Source organism: Gobius niger, assembly GCF_951799975.1.
Source record: "Gobius niger genome assembly, chromosome: 6".
Lineage (NCBI taxonomy): Eukaryota > Metazoa > Chordata > Actinopteri > Gobiiformes > Gobiidae > Gobius > Gobius niger.
The window spans coordinates 6,414,943-6,431,879 of record NC_136857.1 but is presented as its reverse complement, the minus strand read 5'-3'; the positions used below and the strand labels follow the sequence as shown (position 1 = coordinate 6,431,879).

The 16,937-nt window shown below is 39.1% G+C and overlaps 1 protein-coding gene across 2 annotated transcripts in view; it reads right to left on the bottom strand.

Annotated features, from left to right (window-relative positions):
* The window catches only part of LOC306963930 (metabotropic glutamate receptor 4-like), a 169,988-nt gene that overhangs the window by 7,627 nt on the left and 145,424 nt on the right, over nucleotides 1–16,937 (bottom strand). For both annotated transcript variants that reach the window (XM_079557701.1, XM_079557700.1), the window contains exons 4-7: nucleotides 8,564–8,699; nucleotides 6,222–6,376; nucleotides 5,776–5,916; nucleotides 614–814 (exon numbers count right to left, since the gene is read on the bottom strand). In XM_079557701.1, coding sequence (XP_079413827.1) covers nucleotides 614–814; nucleotides 5,776–5,916; nucleotides 6,222–6,376; nucleotides 8,564–8,699 — 633 coding nt within the window. The remainder of the gene's footprint in view (nucleotides 1–613; nucleotides 815–5,775; nucleotides 5,917–6,221; nucleotides 6,377–8,563; nucleotides 8,700–16,937) is intronic.

The window sequence follows — 16,937 nt, the reverse complement described above, 5'->3', positions numbered from 1 at the left end:
TCACTGGTTATACCCAAGTACATTGCTTTGCAGTTTTACTTCCACCTACGTTCACTTATTTACACCTCGCTGACTTCTTCATGCCTGTAGATTGCACTCTGTAATCTTTGAAGAAACCATACCCATGGGCAAACTGTGTGTTCCCCTGTGATGAGCAGTTCTAGATAGAATCTGTTTAGTCGCTCGAATGCTGTAACCCTCAATTCTTCAGGTATACTTTGTAATTACTTTAGGTTGTTCTGCCTGCTGTTAATGACCTCAGAGACATTGCATTGCTACTACAGATTTGTATATGTCTTTGTCTCTTTAGACGGTAATGATAGAATTTAAAATCAGAGCATGACAATGGTAAAGATGTGCTATTCCTGCTCCACCCCTTTTTAATCTCCACAATCTCAATATTGAGCCGCAAGTGTACCGCAGTGCGACTTATTACCAGATTTTACTGCCAAATGATTAATATCACAGTAGACCAAAGATATTTGATAAACAAGTCTTCCAATATTCCTTGAAGCTAATATGAAAAAGGCATTGTAACATATATCATAAAATAATTGTCATAACTTAATTAAACCAAATCATACAATAAGTGAATAACATGACCTATACACACCTGTGAAGTTCACATCGCGGATGTATTTGAGCAGCAGTGTGCCGTTGATTGTCTCCATTTTGGAACAAAGACCGATCTTTCCGGGACAGAGATCTCGGTGCATGTTGTGCAGAGCGTGGGCCATGGAATAAACTGCGTCAATCACAAACTGAACCTTTCCCTCCTGTTCATAAGAAGAGTCCTTTCCGATCCGCTCATGGTCTGAAAGCAAATACAAAACATTAGTTACATTCTACATTAGCAGCTACAAATGAAAGGCAATTTTGATAAAATATGCAACATATTTTTGCGCAAATGGAACTCATAATACACTAAAAACATGCTGGTCAGGTTGACCCACAGAGGTGCCGCGGCTCAGACGCTGCGGCTCAGGACCTGAACACCTGAACACAATTTCGTTGTACGGTTGTACAATGACAAATAAAACACTTACTTACTTATTTCATGCCAGCCTCTGTTCTATGTGTGAGACCTTAAAAGTGCATTAAGGACATTTTTTAAAGAAAACCCATAGAAATAGTGTTGCCGTTAGCGATCTGTGACTGTTCCTATAAATGCGTATATATTAGCCACCACAGTCTATCCCCATACACATGAATAGGGAAGCTAAAGTATGGCGAGATATGTTTTCTCCGTTTCATGGTATTTATTTAATTTCTGTAGTTTCTTTATCATTAACACCTTATAAGATGATATTTAGTGGCCATTGGATGTGTATCCGAACCTACAAATATCAGAAACTTAATTGAATTTGATTTAGTATTTAGCTCTGAGGCTACTTTTATAAGCCAATTTGTATCTATTGTAAAGTAGATACAGTGAAAGTAATATCTCAAAAGGTCTGTACCTTCATTAAAGGTTTCTAGCTAGGCTTTGACTTCACCTAAATGTGGCTGATGGGGTGACTTGCTAACTGTCCGCATACTTCAGGATCGAACGTTGCTTTTCCTTTTTTATTCTACGTGAAAACTGACGAGGAAACCTTAAAAACAATTGATCCTGGAGCGTTATAGAGGCCGCCGTGACGGAAAGTAAAGGCTCCATGCTAACCACCCAACACTTTTGAATCTTTTCCATGTGCTTCTATTTGAATATCCAATCGAAGAAGAACCAAATGTTAAGTAGCTAATGTATAAAACATGCTTGATTGATTCCACTGTGTCTTCAAGGGGTTTGAATAAAATTAATAGTCTTCATCATATTTACATGTATACTGCATCAATCATAATAATCAAGTCCCATCACAAAGCCCAGCCTTATTGTAATCTTGTCACCTGCTCACCCTCAAAGCATTTAATCGTTTCTTATTCAACACTTGGTATAGTCCTGATAAGCTATTGTCAGTCATTACATTTTGAAGACCCTTAAAGGTTATTGCAGGTTATGTTTAATCACAGAGTTTCAGATACTTTTCCCAATGATTTCCCAATTTTACCATCACTTATTATTGGGCTTTTCCCCTCTCAACATGAATGTACCGCTTCAGATAATGCAAGTATCAATAGTGAGAGTGATGGAGTGGTGTGGGAGCCGAGAACGACAAAGCAAGACAGGCTAAACCATTCTTGTGTTTTAATTTAATTAGTTATGACAGGTGTATATTAATCATAGCTGGCCTTGGTCAGATGCTTTGGAAACGTGTTAATCGCCAAGCTGAGTTTCAATTATCAACCTAATCCCCTTTTTTTTAGGCCAATGCACTGGTATAGGGTGAACACAAAACCGCTGATGCTGCCATTCTATGCAGGTTTGAAAGATAAATTGACTCTAAATCCAAAAGCTCACTCCTCAAAAATGAGGATTCTTGTATAAGTTCATCAGGTAATATTTTTCTTCACACCCCTGGACATGTTTAAAATGTGCACCCTGATCTGAATCTTGATAAATCTATTGTTTCAACAATAATGACAGACTTTTCCAAAATTGTTTGCCCTTAGTCCAATAAAGAGGTTGTGAGCAGCTCTATCACGGCGAGACTGTTTGCCTTAGGGATTTGTTTGATATAGAGACACAAAAGTTTTTCAATACTTCAACTCTCGACTGAAGTTATATTAACTTGGGGGTTTTTCATCACAACATCATTTGAACTTTAAACATTAAAGTTATGAGAAAATGGGTGAAGAGTGGAAAAGTGGTCCTAAATAAAGATGCCAAACGGAAATGAGATGGGATTGTCTGAAAAAACGGTCAAGGCCTTGATGACAAAACAATAAGTATAAGTTAGTTAACCCGAGGTCATCATACACATTGACAATGAAGGGGAATAGTTCTTTGTTGCTTTTTGATTAAAGCCTTACGTTTACCTGAGACAAAATGTATATGGCAATGTTTTACTAATGTGTTTCTACAAAATTGTGCTCTTCTTTCGCACCATTTCTCATTCAGCATTTCTGGATGAAGTGATGGCTTTATCTGACTCATCTGATTACGCCAAGTACATTTATGTGTAAAGGTTTTTATCAAAGAGAGAATCATGAACCAAAGACAGGAAGGAACCACAAGTCATGTTTGTATTACTATTATCTACTGGATTTGGTGAAGCGCAGCATGCCTATTTTAAAAAGGCAGTTCAGGCTCCATCATAAAGCCTTAACTGTGCAGGGTATGTACTCAGCCAGCTGGCTACAGGCACGAGTAAAGATGGCAAAGATAGTCACGTTGCGACTGTCAGTGGCTTTTTTATCTCCCATACCTGTCTCATCACTACATGCTTTCACTACACCCACTGTCTCACTGCATTTTTCACTGGGCGGCGATGACAGCCAAGCAGTGTTGACTTTGCAAGTTCAGATCCTATCTACTGCCTCCCTGTGTGTCGGCTTCCACCGACACAAGGCACCTTTTTTAACATGTTGTGTAAGACCTATTTTCTCAAAGATGGTTTTAAATCCAATCATTGTGAGCTCTCCAAATATTTTTTGAGATTTAATACATTTTGCTACATCTTCATGATGTTAAAATAGTTTCCTCACAAGCCTGTCAGCATTTGCTATTTAAGCTTGTTAAAGCATGTTAAATCAGATAAACACAGCTTGTCACATGGCTCTATCTTTGGATAAGAAAAAGGGATTTTTTGGTTTGCTACTGCTACATGAAAAAAAAAAAAAAATCTTTTTTTTAGGAAGGGCCTTTTTCAGAAACCAAATTACTACGCTTATTTCTCTATAAAACCATTTGTGTGGCTTGTTGAAATAGTAATGACCTCCAAACTCAGTGTTGCTTTTAATAAAATAAGTTGGTTAGTTGTGTGCAGTCCTTGTTTTGTGCTCGAGGTGTCAGGCATTTAAGCGTGTATTGGGGATGTGCTCTGCTGCTGCATCTGATGACTCATACCTGTGCTAATGCAGAGTAGCAGAGTGGTACTATCCTGCTATGTGATCTACAGTAACACACCTGGCTCTCTGATAAGACAAACAACAAAGAAATGACCTCGGCATTTGACTAGATGACGTTTTAAACTGTAGGTATAAAGTGTTACCACTACAAATGTCGGGACTGATCACGTTTTACCATTAATGATTATTATACATGTTAGTCGTATTTGTATTAGGCTTTATTATCCCTATAAGAGGATATTTGTCCTCTGTATTTGACCCATCCTTGGGGCAACCTATACGGATCAAAGTAGTTAGAAATGTAAAAGCAACAATGACTGCTTCAATTAACAAACAAAAGATAAAAGCATTTTTTATATTAGTATGTTAGATTTGATAGAGCTGATCACATGTATTTATGGTGACGATGGTTTCTATAGTAGTTATTGTTATAACTAATGGATACACAATTGTTAAAATAATGTTTCTTGTTAATTTAATGATCATTATGCAGTTTTACTTTACTAAAAACCTCAGCTACAGTTTCCTATCCTTGTATCCTTGACCAAGGATTTAGTTGTATAGGAGCAGCGCCCTGGCAGCTGCACACTATCCACATTAGCAGAGGAGTGGAATGACCTGTTGTTTGGGGCGACAATAGAGATGCAGCTACATGGGAAACCTTGGCCTTTAGGGCAGCCGCTACAAGAGAAGTGGGAGGCAGACAGAATTTAAATTGTACATCTGCACTGTGTGTGTTGCTTACCCAGCTAAAGACTCAGACAGAAGTGAAAGTAGCCGGCCAAAAGATTATCTGTTGGAATTCACAGGCTTTTGCAGGGAGTTGCATTGTGTGACTTAAAGCTATAATTGCTGGGTTTCAGATGGTATAAAGCATTCTCTCGCTGGATTTTAGATGACAATAGAACATTTCTCAACTCTTATATAATTTTAGGTCGCAGTCGGATTGGCATCAACACATATTTTAGAATCTGAAAACAACTCCATCCAGCAGAAGGAATATAATGTCTATACATGTCTGCAGCTGTTGTATTACTGAAGAGTTGCCATCTCTTCTATTGCACTTTGTTCTCCCACTTTCATAATACAGAGACATGTAAGGACAGCTTCAATTGTACGTATGTCCTCATAAGCTTTCCCTTAAATCTTGCTATAAACTGCTGTCAAACTGTATAAAATGATTTATTGTCTCAAATCCCCAAAGTTTTGCAAAATCCCGCTTTCCCAACTAGTAGTTCATTTCCAGCTGACTTTGTCCATTTTTTTTTCTTCCAAAAGTCTAGCTGCAGTGTACCCTTGAGACAATAAAACTTTGCTCAGCTATAGCTAATGTCATAATAGTGAAACATTCTGAATATCAAATGTGTTTTTAGAGTTGGACTGTCAATGGTAGGAAGCTCCTGTGTGTGAGGACCAGTTGTATGCCATGTTTAAGTGCCCAGCTGGATAGACGCCCCTGATTATAATGACCTGAGAGCTGCTTTCTAATGGGCTGATTGGATTTACCATTGATTCTTTTTGGGTGCATGCGTTTCCTCCTCCTACAGTTTTGTGATTGCAATTGTTAAACCCGCTGCAAATTGAACCAGCCGACCTACCCGTAATGGAGGCATTCGTTTCTCGCGAGGAAAACAATAGGTTCAAATTCAATTACCCATCACAATTATGTCAAGCTTAGATTAGAAAAGTGGAATTGTTATTTCCCAAATGACAAATACATTAACTTAAGCATGCCCGGTACATACACACTCGCCAATCAATATAGTGTGATGAGTTCTTTTTTTATTGACTGAGAGACTCCCCTCCAGCATTTCAAACGACACTCACTGTTGCATTTCTTGATTCCTGATCCTTTCTTCACGGCGTGTCGACTGAGCTTGCACTGGAAGTTGTTCTCCCAAAACTCGGCGAACCAGATATTCCGGCGATTGTTCTCAAGCGTGCGGCTGGCGAAATATCTGTCGAATCCTTGAAGAAAATACAGATTTTTATTCAGTATTTCAGCATATTGGGTTACGCTGGTTGTTAATGTAATACTAAGCAAGCCAAGTGCTGTGTTCCCTGTGAGCTTTTAAAGGTAATTGAGTTACATGATATTGGCTAATGGCACCTATACATAGGCTCACAAGCTCTCAAATTTTCCTGGCTCTTGAAAATGATAATCTCTGTTTCCTATTAGAGTCAATACTTTACATGTAATTTAATTGCGGTTATGAAACTGACATCATTTCTTTTAAAATAGTACTGTACCTTTAATGTGTTACTGATCCTACCTTTGATAGACTGGCGTTTTGGCAAAATTGTAACAGCTCCTTCTGCCATTTCTTCTTGGTTCAGGATGGGGGAGATTTTGGAGCCCCAGCTGTCTGACCCTACCCAGATGAAATGGCCCGTCTGATTGGCCTTCTTTGCAGCTTGGAGTAGTCGCCTTGAAATAGCACAAAGAAAAAGTAAAAAGATGACCATTTGGAGGAATATTTTTAACACTGTACAGATACACACACCAAATAATAGCAGGTTATATTTAATTTGTATCCAGGTGCATTGAAAGTCACAACACAGAAGGTTGCGACATATTTTGAGAAATGCTGCCTCGACTACCACGTAGTAGGCAAATACAGCTTTGATTTGCATGCATATATGAAGGGAATTTTCAAAATGGAAGGAACAAATACTATTATTACAGGGATGTTTCCTAGCAAGGCATCAGTGCGTTTAGAAACTACTGGTTTAAACTTGGCAGAAGCAGTGTATAATTCCTTTTTATTACTTATTCGCTTTAGATTGGCATTTTTATTAAAATCGTTATTTTCAATAAATGTGCGGGGAATAGTGTATATGTAAAATGTCAACAATATGCAAGTGTAATCAGATAAAAGGTCAGAATTACAATTGCTTATTTGCACTGATTGCCAAGATAATATTTATTCCACTAACTTATACAGCAAAATAGTTTTAATAACCGTCAATGGTACATCACCTACTTACTACTTACTTACTTCTCTGTGAACCCTAAGCACAGTACTTCCATCACACATTGACCGGGTTCAAGGATAGACCAAGCATAGAGTTCGGAAATCCCCTGTGGCTTTCTGTAATTACTATATATCCAGACTATTACGCGTTATCAGGGTAGGATTAAGTCAATGAGCGATGGGACTTTGGCCTGGTCATCGTCAGGAGGCAGCGCGGTGCCTGTCCGTCTCACTGTTGCCGGGGAAACGCTGTATCTCCAGGCCACAACACTGTAGCTCGGTGTGTACTGTTCAACTCCACAGCTAATTAATTTGTTCTTAATTTGGACCAGAGTCTTAATGGGAGATAATGAGTTGCAACAAATGTATGCAGTGTGTGTCCATATTTAAAAGTTAGGGGCTGAGCTGTTAAATTTAGGTAGTAATAAAAAATTCTCTCGGAATGAGGCCAACGAGCATCAGCTATATTTTACAGAAAAGGGGATTAAATGCAAGCCTTACGACCTTATCCATAATAAGTACATTTCACATTAAATAGCAGCCATATTCCTTACAGGGATTCCATGTATGGCTTTCCATTTTTACTGTAATTGGCTCCAAAATGCCACACCTATACTACAACATCTGGGTGCCAAGAATTGTTCTTCTTTGGACACATTCACTGGAGACAATGTTGACATTTTAATGTCAGTTGTAAGAAAACCTGACAAAGACCTTGCTTGACCTTTTTTGACAAATGCTAAGCCTTACAAAGACTTAGAAGCTTAATTTGAATTATGTCAATTCCTTCAGTGGATGGGGGAACTGGACATAACAAAAAAGTACCTTTGATTTTTAGCTTGTGCAAAGTTATACAGTTTAATCTTGCAATTCAGTCAGTAGCTCAATTGGAGTTACCACCGTTAACTGTTGGCTTACTGACTATTTGGATTTGGCAGTGACTGGAGTGGGTAATGTGGGTGAAGTCTCATACCTAGGAATGTAACAACATAGGGCTGGACGATAAAACTAATTAATTCAATTAATTCATGCTTTTAAAAACAGACAATTTGGAAAATGGCTAAATCGTAAAATCAAGTCGCCCATTAATTTCCTGGAATCGAGTCTCCATGTCCCCCCAAGGTGCGGTGTTCGGCCAATTTAGCAGCGTTTTAGACGCTCCGTAGCGAAATGCCACCAGCGGAGACGCCAGCAACTTTCTGACGATCTCTGCTGCTTCACAAAGGCCGCGTGGAGTTTTCTTCCACTAAAACAGAGTTTCCCACTTTCCTCCGGTCTGCTCCTGTACCTTTCTCTCTCTCTGCTCTGAGCGGACCATTTAACTCCGCCCCTTTCTCTTGAGTCTCCATGGAGACGGTTGTCAATCATTGAGGAAGCATGAAGACGATAAAACTAACATTTTTTCAATAAAGGGTTATGTTATCTTAATGGGCCTAATTGTAGGCTGCAAGTTTATTTCAAATAAAATCGTCCAAACGGAGTAAAAAAAAATAGATTTTATTGTTTTTGGCCATATCTCTCAGCCCTATAACAGTACGTGCCCTGGTTGTTGGATGGCTCAGTGTATTACATATTCGGGAAAAGGTCTATAAAGTGATCCGTGGAGGTGGGTTTATTTCTGGTGTTAAAGTGGCACGTACCTGATGTCGTCCTCATTGGCGAAGATAATGACAACTCTGGCATTGGGATTCTCACTCAGGCGGCGAATGATCTTGTCAAACTCATTCAGTTTGGGTTCACGTGGTATTTTTAATGACTGCGAGATGCACAGGCCACCTGCAATGGACACATAGAATTAGGTGTTTATAAATATGTTCACCATATAAAGGAAAGCACTAAATAAACTTGAGGGAAGGCGTGCTGCTGTGCCAAAATAACATATTATTTTCAGCAAACTTGAAAATCAATGAATCTTTTCAATAATGCACTTTGTATGTTATTATGTTGGTGTTATAGTTTATTTTATATATATGTTTTCTGTATGTGAGATGTCGGCCCCTTATTGCTAAAAGCAGCGCAGCATTCCCAGAACATTTCAGAATAGCTGTTTTGCCGCATTGGCTAAATGCCATAACCAGTGTGTGCATGCTAATGAATTTCCCTTTCGTGACCCGTTCAAAGCCTTCTCCGATGAGCAATCAATGGCGAAATAATAGCCCTGAGTTCAGTTCATGACTGTTGGACCCATACCATAAAACAATGACTGCAGCTCACATATCAAAGGCCTCAGAAGAAACATGAAATCTGACTCAACCGAGGGATGCCGTTAAATATACTGTTACTCTGATCTGCTCATGGTTACATAGAGTCATTTCCTCTTGAGTCAATACGCTTCATGGTCTTTTGTTCGGACTGGAAAGTGTAGCTACACATTTAACGAGTTTCCTTCACAGAGCCTGGTTTTAACCATGTATGTGCTCGGGTTGGTCATGTATCACAACAAACATGCCAATATTAAATTAACAAGGCCCTCACTGCTGTTACCAAGCTTCTGATGTGCACCCTTTTGTTCGGGGCATTTAGCTCTTCACCCAGCCATGGCTTATTTCTCAGTGCGCAAACAAAAGATGTATTTTTGCACTTCTAAAATGATTAAGCCAGAATGGAAGAGGCACACAGTCCTTTTGTGAGAACTGTCTGATTGATTTTGTGACACGCTGTGGTTTGGGGCCAACAGAAACGTGCCAAATGAGGCTTTGGCTTGGCTGAAGGCTTGGATGAATTTATTGTTGACTTCATGCGTTTTGATGAGTTTGTGCACATCCATAAAATTGTGTTGCGTTGTTCATGCGCCTCTGATGCTTTGACTAAACCTTTGTGATGATTTGCCTCCCTACTCTCTGAAAACATTCACATGAAACATACAATGAACTTATTTCAGAATATTTTTGAATAACTATTTTTCATGTACTTGTTTATTTCATATCATATAATACGCTCTCAGTCGGTCAAGAAAATGTCCATTGTAGAGTGGGTTGCTTTACACCTACCATACCTTTATCTTGTGTGTTGAATCAGTTTTAGAGCAAGAAGATAGAAGCAAAACGTCTTCAGCTCAACCAACCCAGTCCAGTATCACAAAATACATATATTCTTGAGAATAAGAAATATCTCTAAATCAATATTGCTTCTTATTTGAGGCAAACGTATATACACTACATGTATCTGGGGAATGAAAATTACGATACTCCATATGCAGATATTTTTTCTTGGAACATAAAGTACGTAAAACCAAATGATTAGAAGAACCAAGATGTAAACCAAGTGTCAGTATGTATAGGAAAGGTATTTTTTGCTCTGTTGCTCTTGTTGTCTTCTACTGTATACCTTTACACATAAACACATGAGAAATACAGCCCCACCCCCCCTCCCTCTCTGTCTCACCTCTCTCTCTTCCACCCCATTTCTCTCCCGTCTCAGTCTCGCTGCTCTCTCTGACTCTATCAATCATTAGTCTGTACGGTGTGCCGTTGTCTTCAGTCCCCGGTTCCCTCGACAGCTGCTATGTGACGGCACAGCACTCGCCTCCTCTGCTCTCTCTTCTTTCTCTTCACACACGAGCGGCAGGATGCAGCATTGTTTAACCTCCAGAGAGCAGAGGCAGGAGCAGGACCAGAGCAGGCCCGCGGGAGTTCGAGCGCTCGGGCCTCACGGGGGCCCTCCTTAGAACTGCTCTCAGGCAATAGATGGGGCGGTTTGTTGTACTGCAAACACCATTCTCGCGCTTCAACATCAAAATACCTCATCTGTAAAAGAATATGCTGTATGTATCTCTTGATTCATCTATTTATTTTAATTATTTAGGAAAATGTCATTCGAAATGTAAGGTTATAGGGTTGCTACTCTTCTTATTATATTTTATATTTTATTTGAATTATAATTCAAATGTTAATGTGCAAAGCGTTTATGAATAAAACAACAAACATGTATGGCAATAATATAAGTAGAGTAAACGCACAGTGTATATGTACTACAAGCAGGAAATATATTCACAGTACAATGTACATTTTCCATCCCTTTGTTACTCTGTTAATTACATTACTTTTGCTCCTTGTAGCTCAACAGAGTGGGAGGTATAGTAACTAATACTCACCCCTTAGGTTAACAAGACTTGGCTTTGTAAATTAGACCTTGTTATTATATTTACCAGCTGTAATAACTCCTGTATATATATGTATATTTTTTGGGTAACCCCAATATGCATTTTTTCATATTGTTTCTTGCTAAATCATTGCATCATCATCTAATGAACACTATGTTGCATCTTCTCATCTTTACCGGTATCACCAGAATCTTATTTTAGGGCTTTTTTATTTACCTCTTAATTTTTCTGGCTAACCTTTGCATAGCCTTAAGAACCCATTAATTTCCTGGAATTGTGATTGGGAGACAAATTAATTAGATATACCTAAATACTTATTGAATATATTTTATCTTCATGAAATTTAATAATCATTGCCTGTCCATCCTTATTAATAAGATAATTTATTGACTGACAGAGACAACTTGTCATTGTGTCATACTGAACACATTATTTTCTGGCACGTCATATCATTTGGGTGAAGTTACTCTGAAATTATTTTTTTATCCATCAAGTGCATTAAATTAATCGAAACGCAACCCCACTCATTACATTCATTAATTGTAATTTGCCTGAATGAAACATGGCCCTTCATAAGAGGCAGGTTCTCATTTTTGGATTCATTCTGTTAATGGGCAAAATGTAATTTAAGGCTCCCTTGCTCTTCTTGTCATTATAGCACACCTCCGGCTGCCCTCCTTCCGAGTCAGAAGTGGTGTTTGAAAATATTACAATGTTCCAGACACAAATTACTTTGTAAAATTGAACTTGTGAGTTACGTAAAGCTCATATTCATGAGTGCAGCTTTACTTTACATCTAACTTATCTGAAAAATTACACTTTTGGTTGCAATTGTCAACATCATGCAGCATTATGCTGCCAATGACATTAAGCATTCACTAATATATTTTCTGTGCTTATGGAGCAGTGGGGCATACACCACACTGTTTAATGGGCTAGAGTGCAAAAAAAACCACACAATCTTTTTCTTTATTACTGATCCCCATTACCCATGTATTACTGCCGCAATAACTATTCTACCTGGGGTGTACTAAAGCTCATTCATTTGATCAGTGCCCCAAGAGATTTCAGTTCCTCAAAGTGACTTTCTGTTTGCCAAATACAGGGAAAGGTGTTTTTATATGCTTCTGACAAAGAATACATGTGTTTAAATGTCCTAACATCATAATAAAGCTAAGTTAGTAATACTTTTTGTTAATACTGTTAGGGAATTGTCTGAAAAACGCTAGAGCCTTTCAAAAAAGTGTGCACATTCATCCTACGTAAGTAGGCTAATGCTCCAGATAGGACCCTGTGATCAAGATCCTGGCTCAACAGATTGAGATGGGTCCCTACTGCATGTTCAACCACTGATCCTGCTTAGCTGAATTAGATGAAGGATGCAGACAACACATTTTCTGAGACAATCGTCTTCCTTAACATTGTACACAGCCAAATGCAGTATCAAAACAGCTCTGATGATAAGATAGAGACACAACTGATAAAACATTTACCATCAAAACAAAAGATCCCTGGTTTGAGTCTTGGTCAGGCTCTTCTGGTTGTTCCATTTTAAGATATAAAGGTTATCTGCAACTGTAGTTGGTTAAAGGAAGAGGCCACCGTTTTTGCGTGCGCTCAGTCACGCAAAAACACCAAACATGTTGTTTGCATTTAACCTCTCCTCATGGACCCAAACGGGGGTGAAGTTAGAAGTGACCAAGCTCTTCCAAGTTATCCCTATTTAAATACGATTAAGTGAGCGTTTACACAATCCAAGTGTAGTTTCACAAAATGAAACATGTCGATTTTATTAAGCTTATAAAAAGGGGTACTATATTGTAAGGCGTAACAATACCTTAGGAGCACTTCGACGTCCGTGCAGTAAAGTCAGGGGTGTTTGTGTGACTGAGCGCACACGTGAAGACCAGACAGGTACGCATCAACTCGTCTAAGCTAAGGTAAGAACATAGTATCGGCATGCAAAAACGGTGGCCTGTTCCTTTAATAAAGAATCTCTCCCTTGCTGCCTGAGCTTTGAAATCTGAACTGCTATAGACACAAACCTCTGATAGTTCATTGACTCCAAATATTGTCTGGCTGCTGACCAATAATCTAATGCCCAGTGCACCAAAGCTTGTTCAGAGCGTGTCAACTTGCATACCGCACAGGTGGAATCAAAGATATGGAAAAAGTTAGAAACAGAGCAAGATAATACAAATACCACTTCCACAGAAGGATCAATGACAGCTTCCTATATTCAAAATGACTCATGCAAATGAACTTTCGTTCAATGAGTGCTTTCTCTGACTTCTATCAAATTCACGCTGAGACACTCGTAGACCCCTGAGTGGCGGGAAAATGGACAGAAACACCAAGAAACTGCAAACCGATTTCTGAAATTAAAATGCGTCCGGTTTCAAAATGGCCTTCTTATCTCGTTATCTATTTTCACAGCATGTGGTTTTACCAGACACATTCTCATAAACATGCTGCAAAATGCAATGTCTAATTCAGATAAATGCCTGTGGAATATTTAGAGTTTTGACCATTTTAGAATTATTTACTAGGTCTACATCATTTGACCTCTTAAGTGTTATTTCTTTTAATTACATTATATTTAATCTTAAACATAATCGTTATAAAAACAACAACAATGTAAACAGCAAGTTAAAAGTCAAGTATTATTTCAAAATAAGGCAAATAATGCACAATAATACGGGACAATTCAAGAAGAAAGGGAGTGAAGAAACTTTCAGTCAATGGAGCCAGGATGCAAACTCACGACGCTGAGACTGGCGCAGTGCCCAAGTGCTGCCTACACCATTAGTCACATACCGTGATTGATAATAAGATATATAGATATAAATATTCATTTTTGCAGAGCCACTGCAGTCAAGGCTGATATGATTAGGTTTAGTTCTTGTTCTAGCCCAATGTGAAGTGTCCCGAAGCAGCCACTAAATCCTCTCTCCAACCCCTGAGGTGGTGTTCTGTCACAGGCTCTCACCTCACTGTGCCGGGGCTGGGCTGTGGGGACATAAAAATGAATTTCTCCCTCCAGGGATCAATTACACTATAATACCCCATCATAATTATTATAGAAGGCCCTGAAGAAAATCCCTGACTCCCAAATTTCATCATTCTTGCATTAAAAAGGATAGAATTTAGCGAATACATAGCATGGACGTTACTGAACTTTTCATTGGTCAATTTGTCTCAGTAGCAGGTGTCTACATGTGATTTATACTATTATGAGTAAATAGGATTTTCACACAGCTCCTGAAAGTGAATTTGGCCACAACCCTATTACAGAGCAGACAGCCGGAGATACAGACAGCGCCTCTGTGTAATATGACTAGACTGAGGTTCAGTGTTGTGTGCAGTTGGGAAAATGAGACTGAAGAGGATTTAATGCGAGTTTTCGAGACAAGCTTCTCCCCTCAGATTTCAGTACGCATGCATACTCTGGTTGTCTCCGGCTGTGTATATGTTTGCGTAGGCTCTCAATCGTCCAGGAGTTATTTGCGGATGGATGTTTTGCTCTGGAAGCTTTTTCCCACTCTTGTTATTTTGACTACAAAAACAGGGGGCGACCGCAGTATTGTTTCCAACAAATCATCTCCAGATCTTGAGTTAGGCTTAGTCAGGACTACAGTACATAGCAGCTGATGTAGGCTGTTGTGCTTGTGCATGGAGTTTCCGGGAATTATCGGCCAGAAAGGTATACTGTACAGAACTTTAAAGACAGCAAGAGAAAAACAAATGCTGACAGCAACAGTTTTGATTGGAGCATCAGAGCTCGCAGTCGAGCATAAGTTAGCATTTGGTCTGTTAAACAACGTAGACAGGCCATAGAAAGGTTTACGCTGTCATTGATCCATGGGAAAGAGAGTCCTAGGCTGTTGTGGATAATACAAGGCTGTTATGGGCAACAGTTGTTTCCCAAGTGCACTAAAAATGAGACAAGCTGTATCCAGACGCTGCTTTTAATCAGCAATTCCACTGTGACCCATTACAAATCTCCCAACCATAGGGCTGAGAACCGATGTGCTTTACTAATTTATTCAAAAACAATATCTCAGCAATCAAAAATGTCGCAAAAACGATGTCTACATCTCATAAATAATCATATTCTGAATTGCTTAGATTGCGTCTCAATCACTGAACAACTATAAAGATTTTATCACAGTCAAGCATGCATTATCAGTTATACTGTCGATTAACAACGGTAGCAGAGGTAAAAAGCCAAGCACATATTTTACCTCTATAGAAACCATTATCTCTAAATTACAAACGCGCTCTATGCTTTCAAAGGTCAAGTCTGACATTTTACATTTTGTCGAGTTCGGTCTGATTGGACCTCTTGTCATTTAAATTTTGCAGTGTAATTTTATAAAGTGGCTCAGTTGAATATTAGGGTTTCAAAGGAACATGAGATGAAACAAGATGATAGGAAGCAATTTTCTAGCGTTGTGTGTGGTCGTTTTGAAACGGATTTCAGACGTACTCAAGGGAAAGGCTCTGATGCTAATAAGAATGATATCTGCATTGTGACGTGTGAAATTAGTTTGGAAAGACGATGATGACGGTGATGCATCAGTCTTTTGTATCACTTGGCTTTATTTAGAACAAAAGACTGAGTGACGCGCAGGTTATTTAGGGTTATTAAGTGCGTGCTCTAGATTTCCGAACAGTAGAGATATGCAAATCATTTTGAAATTTTACAGTTGTTTAATTGTTATCACAATTGCCACTGCCTTTTATAATTTCTGCTCCCCAATTTGTTACTTTAACCGTATGTCAAAGTTGTGTTACATGCTATAGTTCCTCCTCAGAATGGCAAACACAAACGCAGACAACAAGTGCATTTACTAAGCTCTTTAAAGCATTAAGATTACCTTTAAAACTGCCCCAACATTTGACATTGTGAGCTGCATTACCCTTTGGTGTTTTAGATGAAGAAAGCCCTGGAGATTGTATTGATGAATTTGCTAACACTGTGTGAAAATGTTTACAGGGCAGCAATGAGATGTTACTGTAGTTACATTCTGGCTTCAGAAGTTGATGGATCAACTCAAGGTATTTGTTGGCATAGCTATTTTCTTAAGCCAAATGGCAACCAGTCATGCTATTACTTCTGTCAGCATTCTGGCCTGATAGGAGAGCCCTGAGTCCCTGAGGGGAACTGGACACACTCATTCATCCCGTAGAGCAGTGGGCAGGCGGACAGGCCGTGGAGTTGTGCACTTACAGCCCCTTCAGTAACATCTATGCTTTAACGATCAGCCGCAAAACTTTCCAGTTATGCGTTTGTATATCCTCTATTAATATAGACTGAATGCATATTTACAGTTAGTGCTTTAATAAACTTGTTCTGTTCAAAGAAGTGATGCTCTTAGCCTTTAATTTTTGCAAAATGTCCAATTACATGTTTTGCCTTTGCCTCAGGACATACTGAACACTGAGACTGGGCACTTTTCATCAATGTAGCCCTTTGCAACTTAGTGCATCTTATCTATTCAACTTTTAAGCAGCAACATGGCAGCTGTGTCTGGGGCAAGTGTGAGTTTGATTTCATAATTGACGTAATGGCTTCTCAGAGGAGGTGATTTACAAATCAAAGAGGGGGCTCCGAGCAGTGTGAAATAAGCTTTACTGCCTCATGCTCGAGTGACACACCTGACAACCATGGGACACCCTCTACTCAAATGCTGTTCAACCACTGCGGCTGTAGCAAGGTAAAGCACCGTGAAGTATGTATTTCTGCTTCACTCGGCAGTTAACATAATGATGTCGTCTAATCGCGCATGGCCAGAGGTAAGAACATGAGCCTATTCGTGAGCCAATAGGATGCTGCAGCTCACTTGAGGTATGCCAGTATGCTAAGTTTGATAAGTATAATAGTGTATCCTTGTCTTGGAAAAGGGGAA